At 37.2% G+C, this 15,682-nt stretch overlaps 1 protein-coding gene across 1 annotated transcript; it reads right to left on the bottom strand.

Moving 5' to 3' along the window:
• Positions 1-1,600: 1,600 nt before the first annotated feature.
• Positions 1,601-15,187, bottom strand: LOC140231288 (uncharacterized). The gene is made up of 10 exons (XM_072311433.1): positions 15,166-15,187; positions 12,156-12,371; positions 11,743-11,829; positions 10,748-10,969; positions 9,722-9,787; positions 8,438-8,494; positions 6,409-6,529; positions 5,366-5,597; positions 4,541-4,801; positions 1,601-2,413 (listed from the first exon to the last, which is right to left on the bottom strand). The coding sequence occupies exons 1-10, from the start codon at positions 15,185-15,187 to the stop codon at positions 1,601-1,603; spliced, it is 2,097 nt and encodes a 698-aa protein (XP_072167534.1).
• Between the last annotated feature and the right edge of the window lie 495 nt (positions 15,188-15,682).

Here is a 15,682-nt window from a genome sequence, read left to right as displayed (position 1 = left end):
TCTCAATAGTTGGGAAATTTTCAAGATACATGATTTACAAAAAAAAAAAAAAAAAAAAAACACCTGAATGACAGTTAAGTACAAATAGCAGTGCAAAGATTTCCTTTGGATTTTTATATATATATATATATTTTTTTTTACAAAAGTAAGTTGCGTTCATACCCAACACTTTTTGCAACAATATCCACTCTACAATAGCACACAAAGCCCTCTAGACACCATGGATTTTATATATAATGGAATTCATTGCCAAACTATGCCAAACAAACAAACCTTTTAACTTTCTGTAAAAGAAAATTAAAAGAAATGTGATGAAGTCGAAGTCAGTATGTAATGAAACAAGTTTTTATACATAATCGTGTAAGTCTGGATCCAGCTTCATAGGGAGACATTGTGTAGATAAGCAATGTCAGCAGGACTTAAAGCATGTGATTGAATGGGATATAATATAGTTGATCACGTTATTGGAAACACAAATTGTCTCCCTAAAGTCGTGTGTCTCCTTATGAGTATAGGTATACACCTGTAGTTACATACAAACATGTATTCTTATTTGTGTGAATTACGTAATCTAATTCTTTATATATTTCATCCCTAAGTCTAACATAAAGACCTTTTATACACAGTTACCTCTCCCCCCCCCCCCCCCCCGAACATGCGGGTGCACGACACTGTTGGCACGAGTCACACAGCCCACGATTCATACAACCCATGAATTATGCAGCCAACGAGTCGTAGACCTTACGAGTCACAGCCCCATGAGCAAACAACACTATACAATAGTAAATTACGCATAATTATGAACTCGACACAAGGCAAAAAGAGGTCTATAAGCTCGGCACGACAAGTTCGTCAGTAGGCAAATAAGGCCCGCAATCTCGACATACCGAAAGGTCAACAAGCTCGGCAGGATGAATAGTACCAACTATAAACCAATGATACATGGGTATTTGTACGGGGTATCCCGATACTGAGTAACGACATAAGAAAGAAATTATGTCTCATGCATTTGCCATCAGTGGCGGATCCAGGGGGAGCGCACCTAGTGCGCGCCCCATTTTTTTTTTTTTTTTGGTTAAACTAAAAGAAATAAAGAGAAAAAATGGGGAGGGGTGTAAAGGCGCCCCCTCTTTACGGAATTCGTGGATCCACCCTGTGCCATAGACCTCTTTTCCCCCAACATCAAGCTCTTTGGCTACATTACTCATGGATGTTGAGCTCATGGGGTGATACCGCACACGCACCTATGCCTCCTGTATTAAATTTTCTACCAGATTAAAACTCTTCTGTTATTAAATCATGATTTTCATCCTGTTGAATTTAATGACCGTATTATATATGCACATCATTAATGACATATATTTTACTATGATTATCCGATGCTTTCCCTGGGAGATAAGGGCTTCAAGTGTCAATGTATTCATTTTTTATGATTCGTAAAGTTGATATATCATAACATATCATGAATGCTATCAAAACTACACTGAACATATAGGAATTTGATACACAAACAGTAAGAAATTTACGTGTTTCTATGGAATGTACAAATCTTCCCAGCCTTTTAATGACGTAATTAACAATACTGAAATGTGTAAAGGAATCACAGCATCTCTAGTCCATGGATATTAGGAATGTTATCGTAAATAGCTGTATCTATTTGATCCTCGGGGTTCTTAAAGGTATGAAGATTAGTTCCAGGAGAATGTTCACCTTCAAAAAAAGACGTGGCGGGTTGTATTTTGTCCATGTTAACATACTGAACTTCGACGTTTTCGTCAGTACGTGTTTCAAGAATGAGATACCCATTTTCATCCAACTCGCTTTCTTCTCTTTTCTTGCTTGAGTGTATTGAAACATAATATTGAGAATCGTTCTGGTCCATCGCAGGAGGGTCACTTGTATCATTTCTATCGATAGTCGAGTAGTCTTGGCCATCTGGTGGTTCTCTGATGGGTGTGGACTGACCGCTAGTAGAAAGGGTGTCTTCGTAAAGTGACCTTTGAATGTCCCCACATCTGGCTGCGTTGTCAAAAGGTCTGGAATGAGTGGATATATCTCTGAATGCCTGTCCGATTGTTGCGACATAGTTGAAGTCACAACTCTCCGACCTTTCTGGAAGTTCGTCATTTGTGACTCTGACTTTACTTACATTTAAATTCAGGTAGAGGTTTTCCTCAATGTCTTTTTCAGTCGCGAAGGCTCTCGATTTAACAAATTTGGCGTCTCCTTTCCTCTTCTTTAAAATTCCTGACATATCCGTGTTTTGCTCTTTCATGGCATTGGCTTTTGTGATTTGACACTGCGAAAAATCTTCACCATTTTGGTGTTGGACGTCTTTGGGAAACGGGGAAATAATGTTTGCTGGACTAGGAGAATCTCGATCGTTGATCATTCCTGTCTCAAGGGGGTTGTCCTGTTAAGAAGAACAGCGAGTTAAGATAGTATGATGCTGTAGGGTTTTGATTGCTGACATTGTAAGAGTGTTGATATCGCCCTCAAGTTAAAAGAAAAAAATGGCGTTACGACACTTGGATGCAACTTCATTTCTAATTAAGGGAAACGTCTTCACTGTAAACAAAATCTCGTCATACTCTGATAAATAACTCGTCCTGCTGACTAATTTACTTCGTCCTGCTATTTTGGACAGGCTGGACGAATATAAACCAAAGGCGTAACCATGTTCGACGAAAAAAAAAAATATTGGTCAAGCAAGTACAAACAAGTCGGCCTGCAGTCGACACCACGAAACATTGATAGCTGGACGAATAGAACTCGTCGAACGTCACCCTCCCGCTCGCTCTGAGCGTGCGCGGTCGATATGATATGCAAATATCAGGCGCGCGTATTTGCGAAATCTGAAATTAATCAACCGCCCTTGGATATCGGATATGAATTGTACGTTTACACAGCCCCCTCGCTGCGCGATAGTAAAGTAGCGACAGGATTGTACGTATGTTTGTGCACGAGATCGAGATTACGTTGACAATCTATACCCTCTACTAAAACGACGCTCATTATCAACTAGTTTAACCTACTTTGCGTTAAGGAAAGGGAAGGCACCCTATGCCAGAAGGACTACGCAGTTCAGGAAGTAATTTTTGTTCTTATTACGGTTATATAAGCATTGAAATGGTCATCCTTGGGCTAGGTCAGTTACAGTGACGTAGTGAGCCACGGACACGGTGCATCTTGTAATTTGTATACACTGTAAAAAAAAAAAAAAATTGTCCAGTTGACAAAAAAAAAATAGTCCTGCTGGTGTCTTTTTTTCGTCAAGCATCTTGACTAATTTTCTTTAGTTAGAGGGACTAAGAAAACCTAGTCCTAATGTGTCTGAATTGACATTTTTTTTTTTGTCGAGCATCTTGACTTATAAGAAATGGTCCTTTTTTTTTTTTAGTCAATCTAGCAAACATCTTACTAACAACAATTAGTCTTGCTGGCCTTTATAAAGATCTTTTGACCCACATCACAATGGGCCTGATATCCTATGCGAACCTGCCACGACGTATGGTCTGCAGGATTACCATATCCTAATGTCATAACACATAGCTCCGGGTGGGCCGGGGGCACTCCCTTTGATGTGATGGGAGTGTTGAACAATCATAACAACAATTCAATTCGATTCAGTTACATTCAATTCAATTCACGTTTTAGATGTTCAAGACACCTTTTTCACCAGCGTCGCGTAATGTGTTGCCATGCATTTTATATTCAATATAGACGAATAAAAATGAATTGAATTAAACTAAAATTAATCAAATTGAATTGTTGTTATGATTGTTCAATACTCCCATCACATCAAAGGGGGTACCCCCCGCCCACCTGGAGCTCTGTGTTATGACACAGGATAAGCCAATCCTGCAGATTATTACATGTGGCAGTTTTTCATGAGACATCAGGCTCATTGTGCAGTGGGTCAAAAGGTCTTTACAAAGGCCAGCAGGACTAATTATTTTTTCCTAGGTTGACGAATAAAAAACAATCAAGCCTGGCACAGCTTGACTAATTTTTATCAGTCAATATGCTTGGCAAAAAAAAAAATAGTCAATTCAGACCTGACAGCAAGACTAGATTTTCTTAGTCCGTTTGACTAAAGAAAATTAGTCAAGGTGCTTAACGAAAAAAAAAATAGTCGATTCAGACACCACAGAAGGACTAGATTTTCTTAGTCCGTTTGACGAAAAAAAAAAATAGTCGATTCAGACACTACAGCAGGACTAGATTTTCTTAGTCAAGGACCAGACTATGACTAATAAATATTGGTCGATACAGATACCAGCTGGACAAATTTTTCCTTGTCAACTGGACTATTTTTATTTTACGGTGTTTCTATGTAGTGCAGTGTTTCTTTCTAGCTCAAAGAAGTCTTGATATCAGTGACCTGCACGCGCCCATCATAATGGCTGTCTATCGTTAAAACAAGATTTGAAATTCATGTTCTATCATCGTTCTTTTGAATGGTTATGCGTATATACATATACATACATAAGTCACTGTGATATTTGAACATGCTCGAAAATTGTAATTGCCAACTTACACTGGAAACCAGGAACCCGTTTTCACGCACGCATTTTTCAGTTGTTGGAGAGGTATTCTTAGAGCGAATAAACCTGACGTCTCTCTTCATTTTCCTCTCCATTGTTCCTGACATATCCAAGTACTGCTCCTCATTTGCGGTATTCGCTGCCGTGTTTTGCCACTGCGCTATGTCGTCACCATCCTGGTTTACGACGCCATGGGGAGGCCGGGGAACCGTGTCCGCTAGATCCCTGGTCATCTTTCCGTTAAGAGTGTGATCCTGTTTAGGATAATGATTAGTAGAGGATGGCATTCAATGTATCATGCTAATTGCTGTCATAGATTCTTAACTATGGTTTTATAGATCACTAATGCGTTTCACAAAATAGGTATAGTAACGCCTACTTCAAGGATATGTGTATTCTCGTCCAGCTTGCTTGAAACATGGTGTCAAGAGGCTGAAGTCTTTATAACTTCAAAAAGCTGATGAATGCTCTATCATACGTCGGAGAAAGGGAGAAGCAGCATAGATCTAGTGACCATTTACTGGTAAGCCAAGCTCTAGTTTATTTCGGGTAGCGCTGCTTTAGAAGGGGATAGGAAATGCAGTCATTTCTTTTTACGTTTCTGAACTCCTCCATAGGTTGTCCTTTAAAATTACGAGTTATTTGACAAAGTAGGGAAAGTTTATTAGGGAAGAATACTTTATCCGAAACTTCCTAAAGTAGAAATTCGGATCCTGATGGCAAATTAAAACCTATGCCATAATGCGGCAGCAGGGAGAAATACTGCTAGGAGTTCGGTTCGAAAGTATCAACCTGCTATCTCGAATCACGTTGAGTACCTTTGCAGGGTGTAGGTAGCTGTGATACACGACCTCCTGATGAGGTGTCGCGTCATAAGCTCTGTGAATATCCGGATGCTCCGGTAAAGGTCGATGCACTATGCTAGCGACGGGACTGATAGACTGCAATGGCTGCTCCGGTAGAGGTCGATGCGCTATGCTGGCAATTGGACTGACAGACTGCATTGATTGGGCATTCAATCTTGTTGAATCCTCTAGGCGCCTGCATTTTCTTCTGAGTTAAAAGGATACAAGGACCAAATATTAGTTAACACTGGTAGGGTTCAGAAAAATATGTAATAATGTTTCGTTGGAGATCGAAACGCACAAGTATTTATCACCTCTTTGCATCTCATTTTTAAATGTGTATCTTCTACGTAACTATGTATGTCACTTGAGTCTCGAAGATTTTCCATTTTATGGACAATATTATGAAAGAATGAATGAATGAATGAATGAATGTGAGCAACTATAACAAAATAATGTTTTCATATATACATTCTACAGAAAATTGTCATACTCGAAATTGCATGAATACACAAATATCCATACTTTGTCCGAATTCCATTAAGCATTTTCAATTCTAATATTGTTTGTGTAAGGAGATTGTTCGAAACTATTGCGTTGTATGTAAGCAAATATGATTTTAAATATATGGTTAAATACCGACTCACTGAACAATTTTTGTTGGAAGTGGTTAAGATATGATACATGTATCATTGTTCACTTTTATGAAATTCATGGTTATCAGGTTTCAGAGTTTGATCAATTTGATTAAAAATTTGTACACGGTTTAACGGGTATGGGTGTGTCTGTGTCTTTGTGTGTGTGTGTGTGTGTGTGTGTGTGTGCATATGAACTTGAACTATGGACAACGGCTGCGAACACACACACACACAAATGTTTGTTTCAATAGACATAATAGAAATCAGCGCCCCATCGCACCCTCCCACCCACACACACACACACACACACACACACTCATAGACCGTAGGATACCTACAAAAAAGAAATTGACAACCAGGAAACATTAAAACACTAACCTTTTTCTGTGGTGGTAGCACCAAGCCACGAATGGAATGGCAAGCAGAATGAAAACGACACCCAGAAATGTTCCAAGGGTATAGCTATTGATCTTTATCTTTATCTCCAGAGGTCCAGACGCTGAAAGAAAGTTAAATCAATTGATTGTCACCATCAGGGGCCGCGGAACCGGGGGAGGAGGAAGGCTGGGGAGAGGGGCTGTGGCCACATCTTTGGCTCTTTAAAAACATACGCACGGAAAACAAACAAAAACAAAACAAATCAAAGAAAAAATCAAAACAAAACCCCTTACTCTCTGAGGGTTCCGCCCGGGGGGGGGGGGGGGGGCGGGTGACCATTGACCACTGCCCCTGCCCTCCCCCTCCTCATCAGCCCGCAGTCCCCCCTAACTGGGAAAAATTAAGAAAAAATCATAAACAATAAAACGTGAATCACTGCACTTTAGTAGACCCTTATTCTCAAATCTCGTTCTTGGTACTAACTATAAACTTTCTTAAATTTTTATTTCCTATCACTTAGGTTAACATTGGTACATCACTTTGATAAAGCTGTTCGTTTCTTCTGGAGACTTGTCACTTTTGTGATGCAAAGTCAAGTATGCATGAATGCAGGCCTGTGTTCTTTGGCTTATACCGATATTAACCCATTAGTAACTAAACCGCCCGTCATATTACTCCTTTAAACGCCCGAAACCGCCCGTCTGTTTTTTTTTTTCTGCCTTACCATATGTATTGTTTTCATAGATTATAGAATATATGATTACGTAATTTGAAAAAGGTCAACTTAATAACTCACTGCTCTTAATGGTACACTTAAGCAACTACATGTGCAGCAAAATCTTTCAGAATAAATACAGAAATTATCAAATTAAATTATGTCACAGTTGTGAAAACAGGAGTAGATTGCCGTCAATCTCTCCTCACAATATAGATCTCTATGTATACATCGACTGTTCATAGCATTTACACAGGCATGTATCTACCTACGCGACTGAATTTAGTATGTTTTCAACTTCGTTTGTGGCACAACGAAACATGAAGGAAAAACGAACGCTCTGAAAAAAAAAAGAAAGACATATATTTGATCATACTACAGAGATTGAAACTATACTACTTTAATCAAATCGTGCTTTCATCAACCATTAACTATACACGATGAAATGCTACTGATAAAAATGAATTAAAAATTGTGATTTCATCAGAACACAAAGCTCACCTGAAGATGTGATATCAAATAACAATGTCGTCATATCCTGGGTGGCCTGAATTTCATCTATTCAAGAGATATGCAGTATATACTTTAAAAATATATATTTCCTTGCCATAAACTATCCCCTAATTATATTCCTTTGGTAGACTAGTATTTCCCCATGTCATCATGCATGAAAACAAAAGTGCGCCAATATACCCATCATTAGTGACGTCAAACAACAGTTGGTTCATGCTGATCGAATCACAAAGTGCTTAAGGATGGTTATTGCGGCAAATCCACAATCGATTCATAATCCTTTTATCACAAATATGAATATAAACTGACATCGTAATCGATGCTGTTAATAAGATATGATAGCTAAAAGGCAGTAATTATATTAGTTCTTGTTTTTCGTGACATTACCAGACTTCTTCAATGCTTTATTAATCGTCACTACTTTATATTTCATCAAACCAAAACGTTAACAAAGAAAAGCAAAATGCAGGAGACTCATAGCAACGCTTGACTAGAATGGTGAACTCGAAACAAATAGAAGTATGTTGAGAATTTAGATCTAAATGTCGTTTAGTAAGAGTGCATGCGTGATGATGGGTATGTGTGCATGTTTATTTTGTTGTGGTCGTGCCTGTCTGTTTGCATTAGGTCGGAACTACGGTTTGGGCATGTAAGAGAATCATGAGGATATACCGTGGAGGTCTCAATGGATAATTATCTGGAGTTTATAAATTTGCTTTAATTGAAAGCCATGTCTAGGGAGAAATGCTATTGATAAAAAATGAATTAAAGATTGTGATTTCACCAGAACACAAAGCTCACCTGAAGATGTGATATCAAATAACAATGTCGTCATATCCTGGGTGGCCTGAATTTCATCTATTCAAGAGAATATGCAGTATACACTTTAGAAATATATATTTCTTTACCATAAACTATCCCCTACTTACATTTCTTTGGAAGATTACGATTTCCCCAAGCATGTCATCATGCATGAAAACAAAAGTGCGCCAATATACCCATCATTAGTGACGTCAAACAACAGTTGGTTCATGTTGATCGAATCACAAAGTGCTTAAGGATGGTTATTGCGGCAAATCCACTATCGATTCATAATCCTTTTAACACAAATATGAATATAAATATAAACTGACATCCTAATCGATGCTGCTGCAGCTGCTGTTAATAAGATATGATAGCTAAAAGGCAGCAATTGTATTAGTACTTGTTTTTTTCGTAACATTACCAGACTTCTTAAATGCTTTATTGATCGTCACGACTTTATATTTCATCAAACCAAAACGTTAACAAAGAAAAGCAAAATGCAGAAGACTCATAGCAATTAACGCTTGACTAGAATGGTGAACTCGAAACATATAGAAGTCTGTTGAGAATTTAGATCTAGATGTCGTTTTGTAAGAGTACATGCGTGATGATGGGTATGTGTGCATGTATATTTTGTTGTGGTCGTTTTTAATAGGTGGTTTGCATTAGGCCGGAACTACAGTTTAGGCATGAAAGAGAATCATGAGGATATACCGTGGAGGCCTCAATGGATATCTGGCTGGAGCTTAGAAATTTGCTTTAATTGAAAGCATTGTTCAGGGAGAAGAAGAGAACAAGGTACCAGGTTTCCGTGAAACCAGTGTGATTTTCTAGTCGGAACAATTTTTTCACTCGGTATGTATTTCTTCAGTGATTCCTTGACAGAATGACCTGCAAAGTAGTGTTTATCGTGTTCGGCCAAAAACGCGTCACCTTGCATGTTTCTGATTGACTTTGTTTTAAAGAAATATTTTGTTTTTTTCTAGGTGAACGTCGGTTTTAGTGGCTAGTCAAACAGAAGTATAAAAGAATATAAGTCTCTTAGGATAATGCATTTTGACATTTGTAATTTTGTAACAGCTAATTTGAAGAAAATGAAGAAAATCACTGGCAAAAAATGAAAAAAGCCACAGTTGTTAAGCAGTAATCTGCTTATTCTTTTCTTATACTCATTATACTCATTCGTATGTGATAGCATAACGTTAACAAATCAGTTGCAATTGGCGAAGGGGTTGACAAGATGTTGTCAGAGGAAACTGTAAAAATAAACACAATACTTACTTGAAGTACTGTATGCATTTTGCGTAGTTGTTGATGTGCTGTTTGGATCATCTATCCATACATTATCTGTAATCAATTAAACTTATAGATATAAACCTTTAGCAATCGACCTGTGCAACATAATAGCCCCAGTCCCATTCTTTTATAGAACTATTATATGGAAATATGAAACACTCTTGTGACCCGCAACATACAATTCCACTTCTTTATTTCTGTGAAAGAAAGGGATGTGTTCGTCAGGTATTCTGAATGGTTGGTAAAAATACACAATGCTTATTCACTTCCAGGTCTACGAAAATGAAGACAGAGAGCAAGTACTCATCAAACTGCAAACATTAATCACGAAGAGATCGACGAGTCTATAGTTATGAATTATATGATAACAACAAAATTACGAATCCCCTGCTTTTCATTCGCACATGATTGTGAAATGCCATTAGGATTTGACATGGTAACGCTGACAATCAGCCCATCACATTTTCCTCTTTCTATGTTCAGAAGTGCAAATTGTCACTGGCATTTTACAGAAGCTGTGAAGTGATATAAAAACCTCTTTTGATTTAACAATGTTTAATAGAACTCTCATTTATCATACTTGTGGTAGCTGTAATGAATTTGTTTTGTCACCCCTGAGTGTGCAGCTGAAAGCGATTAAAGTTCGTGATCTCAAACTTTGGCAGAACATTATTATTTATTATTCCAAATTACCGCAATGGGTGAAAGAATACACACTTTATTTTACTCACATTATCAATAAAGCTCAGAGCAATTCAAGTAAATTTACCAAAATAAAGATTAAGTAAATAGAGCCTTGCTCTTTAAAAAAACAATACTGATGCCCAATATTAACCCTCATCTACATAAAAGGATTACTTTTCAGACCTATAGAAAATATAACTTAAGTTTCGTAAAACTATATGCGTAGAATAGACAATACTTTTCATTCATTAATTCGTTTTTCCCATTTCCAACAAAAAACATACAGATATTTTACAGAAATTGAATACATAAATTAAATCACAATACCATCTGTTTCATTTCCGACTGCACGGCATGCCGGGACAGACGAATTCCAAACGGGGAAGTAAGTCGAACGTCCGGGTATTCCCGCACACTGCAATGTCGGGCTCCCTTGGATGATGAAACCTTCCTCACAGATAAGAGATATCTCGGACCCAAAGCTCGTTATGTTTGAGTCCCAATAACCATTAGACAAATTGCCGGGATGATCACAAAACCCGGCTGAAGCTACCAATGAAAGCGAAAAGCAGAAATTAAACGTTACAAAATACACCAAGTTATTTTTAGGTCATATAATCCACATCTGTTTATCTTGCCGATGTGAAAATTCAACTAATCAAAAATCAGTCAATGATTTTGCTTGATTGAACAAGAAGTGAAGGCGTGAATATTCAAGGGATATAGCTAAACATTTTTTTTGGGGGGGGCGCCAATGGTACATTTACATGCATGACTGCAAGATAATAACAAATGCAACAGATTTTGAAATTGAAAGCCGTTACACTTAGTCCGATATAGCAAAAATCCAATCAGAACAATCAATATCTTAACAGTTTCATTGACTTGTAATTGTTTCTAAGTTACTTGTATTACTCTTGTATTACTATGTGATACAACAAATTTTGAAACCCTGAAGTAGAGAAATACAGTGTATGTTGTGTATAATGCAGTTGTCTTTGTATAAGGTTTTGCTTTTGTTTTTGTGAACGTGAATTGTGTTGTGAAATAGAAGGAAATTCGAGTAAAAATTAAACTAAAAAAGTATGTCTAATAAGCTTATAAGTCCAATAACGTGCATAGGAATCTTAAAAAGAGTTTGCATAACTTACCTAGAAAGTGTCGTGAATTCAAACTGCAAGAATGTTTTGAAATATTACGATTTTTTTGAAGCATGTTCACATGATGATTAGAGTTGACATATGCTTACATTCACACATTGTATTTATACAAACACTAAAGAGAAATTTCCAAATAATTGCACTGTACACGTTTTATCTCACCCTGGCATTTGAGTCTGACGGCCTTGTTCTGAGGGCAATCGGTTCTGGTCGATGTACACTCCTTTACATGTGTATACCTATCATAACCTGTATAATGATAATGTAGAATGCAGTTAAGAATTGTGCATGTACTTTACCGTTTGGGCATTCATTCGACAAGTTATTGTGAATGACAATGGTGTTCTCTTATTTTAAGGAGAAGAATCTCAAATATCAAACTCGTCTAATTTTCACTGCATGCTGCATCAGGAATTTGGGAGAGAAAATTAATATTTAGGAAGTCAATGATTGGCTTCCCGACACCGAAATACAAAATTTCGGCTTCTTTGGTTGGAAATATACGATTATCTGCAATATGATTATCGCTAGTGTCTTTGTTGAAATGGAAATGTCTGTAGTAATGCAATAGTCACCGTCAAGACATGATAGCCGTTGAAACCTGATCGGTGTTGCTGTGCTGAGAGAAGTCTGCGACGCATAATGCTCCGCCGCTGGGAAGCCGAGTTCTCCACATACCAATTCAGCAGCTTGGTCGTTAAAACCACTGTAGCATACATATCGATCTGAGTCGAGCACCACTAAGCCTTCCAGGGGAGAGGGTCCGCCAATGAGCTTCACCGATGGTACCCCTTGAAAAGGAATGAACAAAGTTATACAGGTTGCATGTGCATGTCTTTTGAAAATTTTCCTACTACACAGCGTTCGATGTAACCATCGTATGAACATTGTAAGGTAATTAATGCTTTGCAGCATATAAAAGTCCATGTCAACGTATATCGGCGCAAACCGATGTCTCTTTTTCTAAAACAAAGTTACCATACGCTGAGTGCGGTGTCCAAATGAAAAGTAAACGAACTGCAGTTCTGAAACTCTTTTTTTTTTTCCCGGTAATGTATCTTAAAGATACTGTCTACCATTGGCAGTAGTGATTTAAAAAAAAAAATGTTCGAGATATCACATTACGGATGCATATATGTTTATGTCGGTTATGTCACAAAACATCCTACCATATAACAATTTTGCAATGAAGCCTGAAATATAAGGAGATATCACGATTTTTCTCAATAAACCATAACTGTAGGCGGTTTAGTCTAGAAAAAAAAATTATTATAACGATTGCTCACATTTTGTGTATTACTTAACATTGGTTATACTGATTCAATTTTTTTTACATTGGTCGTTTTTATCCTTGACTCATATTTTAGAACTATTTTGAAGCACTAAAGCTGGGTTTTTGTTTCATCTGCAAATGGTAAATAATGCATTTAAATACATAATTGGAACCTTTGTACTGATAGTTTTTCTGGCGTATGGTGGCAGTTTAGACAGAAATAAAACATTCTGAAATGTTTATCGTTGTAGTCTTAAGGTGCAAAAGAAAGGAGTTGTCCTGGCTTTAAAATTAAAATTGCAAAATGACTTTTTCAGAAAAAAATAAAACAATTCTCGAAGAAAAAAATCAGGTACAATTGAAATTCATTCTGAATAATGCATGATTTAGAATACACAAGATGAATGACAAAAGTACAAAAAGTTTAAATGATATGAATTTGATTCCAGCTGATACAGGGTGCAAAACCTTTGGTTATTGCTGACTAGCAAATACTGAATATATGTATACATTCATTTTGTTTTCCTTGCTTTAATAATTGACTTCAAGAAAAAACTTGTAATGAAATATTGCAGAATTTACAACCCAGAGCTCGTAAAATAATGTATCCATCATTGTGAAGCACGCGCGTCTCAGTTCCTCTCTGTCTTTCATGATCTCCATGTATTCAAATATTTTAACCTCATTTGAAACTAATCGTGTTTATAAGGCAGGGAAAGGTAAAAAGAGTACCCAAAAATGAATTCCTCACATTTCTCAAATTAGGCAGCATGTTGACCTGTGAAATCAGTGCAGGAGGATTCATCGACATCGACACACACACACACACACACACATGACTTAAAATAAATGTCATCGAACCTTTTTTTTTTCATCTGTTTTAAACGTTTAGATTTCGTTATTCCGAAGGTTCGTTAATCCGAAAAAGAAATAAGGTTCGTTATTCCGAAGGTCCTTTAATCACAAAGTAGAAAAGGGCTTGTTATTTAGAAAGGTAATTAACAGTATATTGGCACCTTCTCTTCATTTTCGGATCACGGAATCTTCCAAGTAACAGGGTTTTGCTTCTTCTTCTTCTTCTTTTTCCATTTTCGGATTAAAGATCCTTCGGAATAACAAACCTTTCCGAATAACGCCACTTAATGTACTAACAAACCCTTTTTGCCTTTTCGGTTTGACGAACATCTAGGTATATGGAATTTATGTGTGTTTCGGAATAACGAACCTTATGTCATTCAAAGAACTTACGAAATGACGAACATTATCCGTTTTTAAGGGGGAGGGGGGAATGACCGGCTCACAAGAAGTATTCAGTGCTGCAGAGGCATGTCTCGCTGCTCCTTTTTTATCCAAAGGCAACGTCGGCCGCGGAGTAAGGGGCGGGGAGGGCAAGGAAGGAACGTGCAGCCATTGCTATCAAATAATTATACTAAGTCACCAAACATATCTCTTAATGCTACGAAGTGACGAAATAATCAAAACATACGAAAAACACTCTCTCTTTTAGAGAAAATACTAAATAAACTCGGAATTATCTCTTATATGCAACAGTTAGAGATTTTGCTGCTTACAGCTACACCGTACAGCAGACAGTCACGTAATTAAACGGGGAATATGTTTGTCAATCAAAATAATAAATTGACACGGAACAAAACTCAAATAGATTTAATATCAACCTTAACAACTTCGCATTATTTTCACCAAACTTAAATAAAATTCAAGTAAATATCTCGTATATCATTACAAAATTGGAAAACATCCTGGATAAATTGATTTTATTGATCCTTCAGCAAAATCTACAGCTTCCTCATCTCAAGCAACCAATTCGTATATTTCGTTTCTATCCGAATCATTTTGGCCAAGAACCTTTAACATTATGACGTACCAGAGAGTGAAAATGTGAAGTTACAATATCGTATTTAGGCGACGTTTTATGATCTTCTTTCTCATGACTTTTTTTCATCAAATGTTTAAAAACATACCTTGAACTACGGAGACGATCACGTCATAATCATGCCGAAATGATACAGTACTGCCTTATTTCAGACTATACTTTAGAATTCATGAGTGATAATGACGTTCACTTACTGTAACTTGCTCTCCGTGCCACTGATGTAAGACACATAATCTTTCTCTTTATAACACTATTAAAGACTGACATTGTTCTCGCGAAGTCCCCCACCCCCCCCCCCCAAAAAAAAGATAAAGAAACAGAAATAGATGTAAATGATAATATGAAATAACAAATATAATCAATTCATATTCATGAATGCATTAACGTTCATTATTAGACCAACGGCATTGGCACTTACCTTCGTAACACTTGACGCTCATTTTGAACTTCACTGGGTAGTTATATATACCATATCGACATCTTCGTCTGGTGAGCTAATGACAAATGAAGGGATGTCTGGTTGTGATCCTGAATCAGCATCAGGGACGTTTTGTTGGCTATTACATCGCTTATAAAGAATCCCATTATTCTGTTGTTGACAGACTTAATTTCAGTAAAAATTCGACGTCCGCGAGGAGCCTGTACAATCCAACTGTCACTGCTGACGACACATCTTTGATCGCACCACACTTCTTGAACCAGTGGTTCTTCCTGGCAATTTAGAGTTAAATCTGCCGGAAATGAAGTGTAAAAAGGGGCACAATGTAATCAAGTGGCAAATGCCTGATATTGAAGGGAGAATATAAAAATTGTGACTAAGTATAGTGGTCCTTCGTCACAAATTCCGCAACATGTCAATGTTAGGAACTATTCATGCACACTAATTCACCTTATATTTTCTATGAAACAAAAATGGAATCTAAATTCCTTGGCAG

Source organism: Diadema setosum, chromosome 7, assembly GCF_964275005.1.
Source record: "Diadema setosum chromosome 7, eeDiaSeto1, whole genome shotgun sequence".
NCBI classification, from domain to species: domain Eukaryota; kingdom Metazoa; phylum Echinodermata; class Echinoidea; order Diadematoida; family Diadematidae; genus Diadema; species Diadema setosum.
Note: the sequence above shows the minus strand (reverse complement) of the source record. Positions and strands in the feature narration are given on the sequence as shown.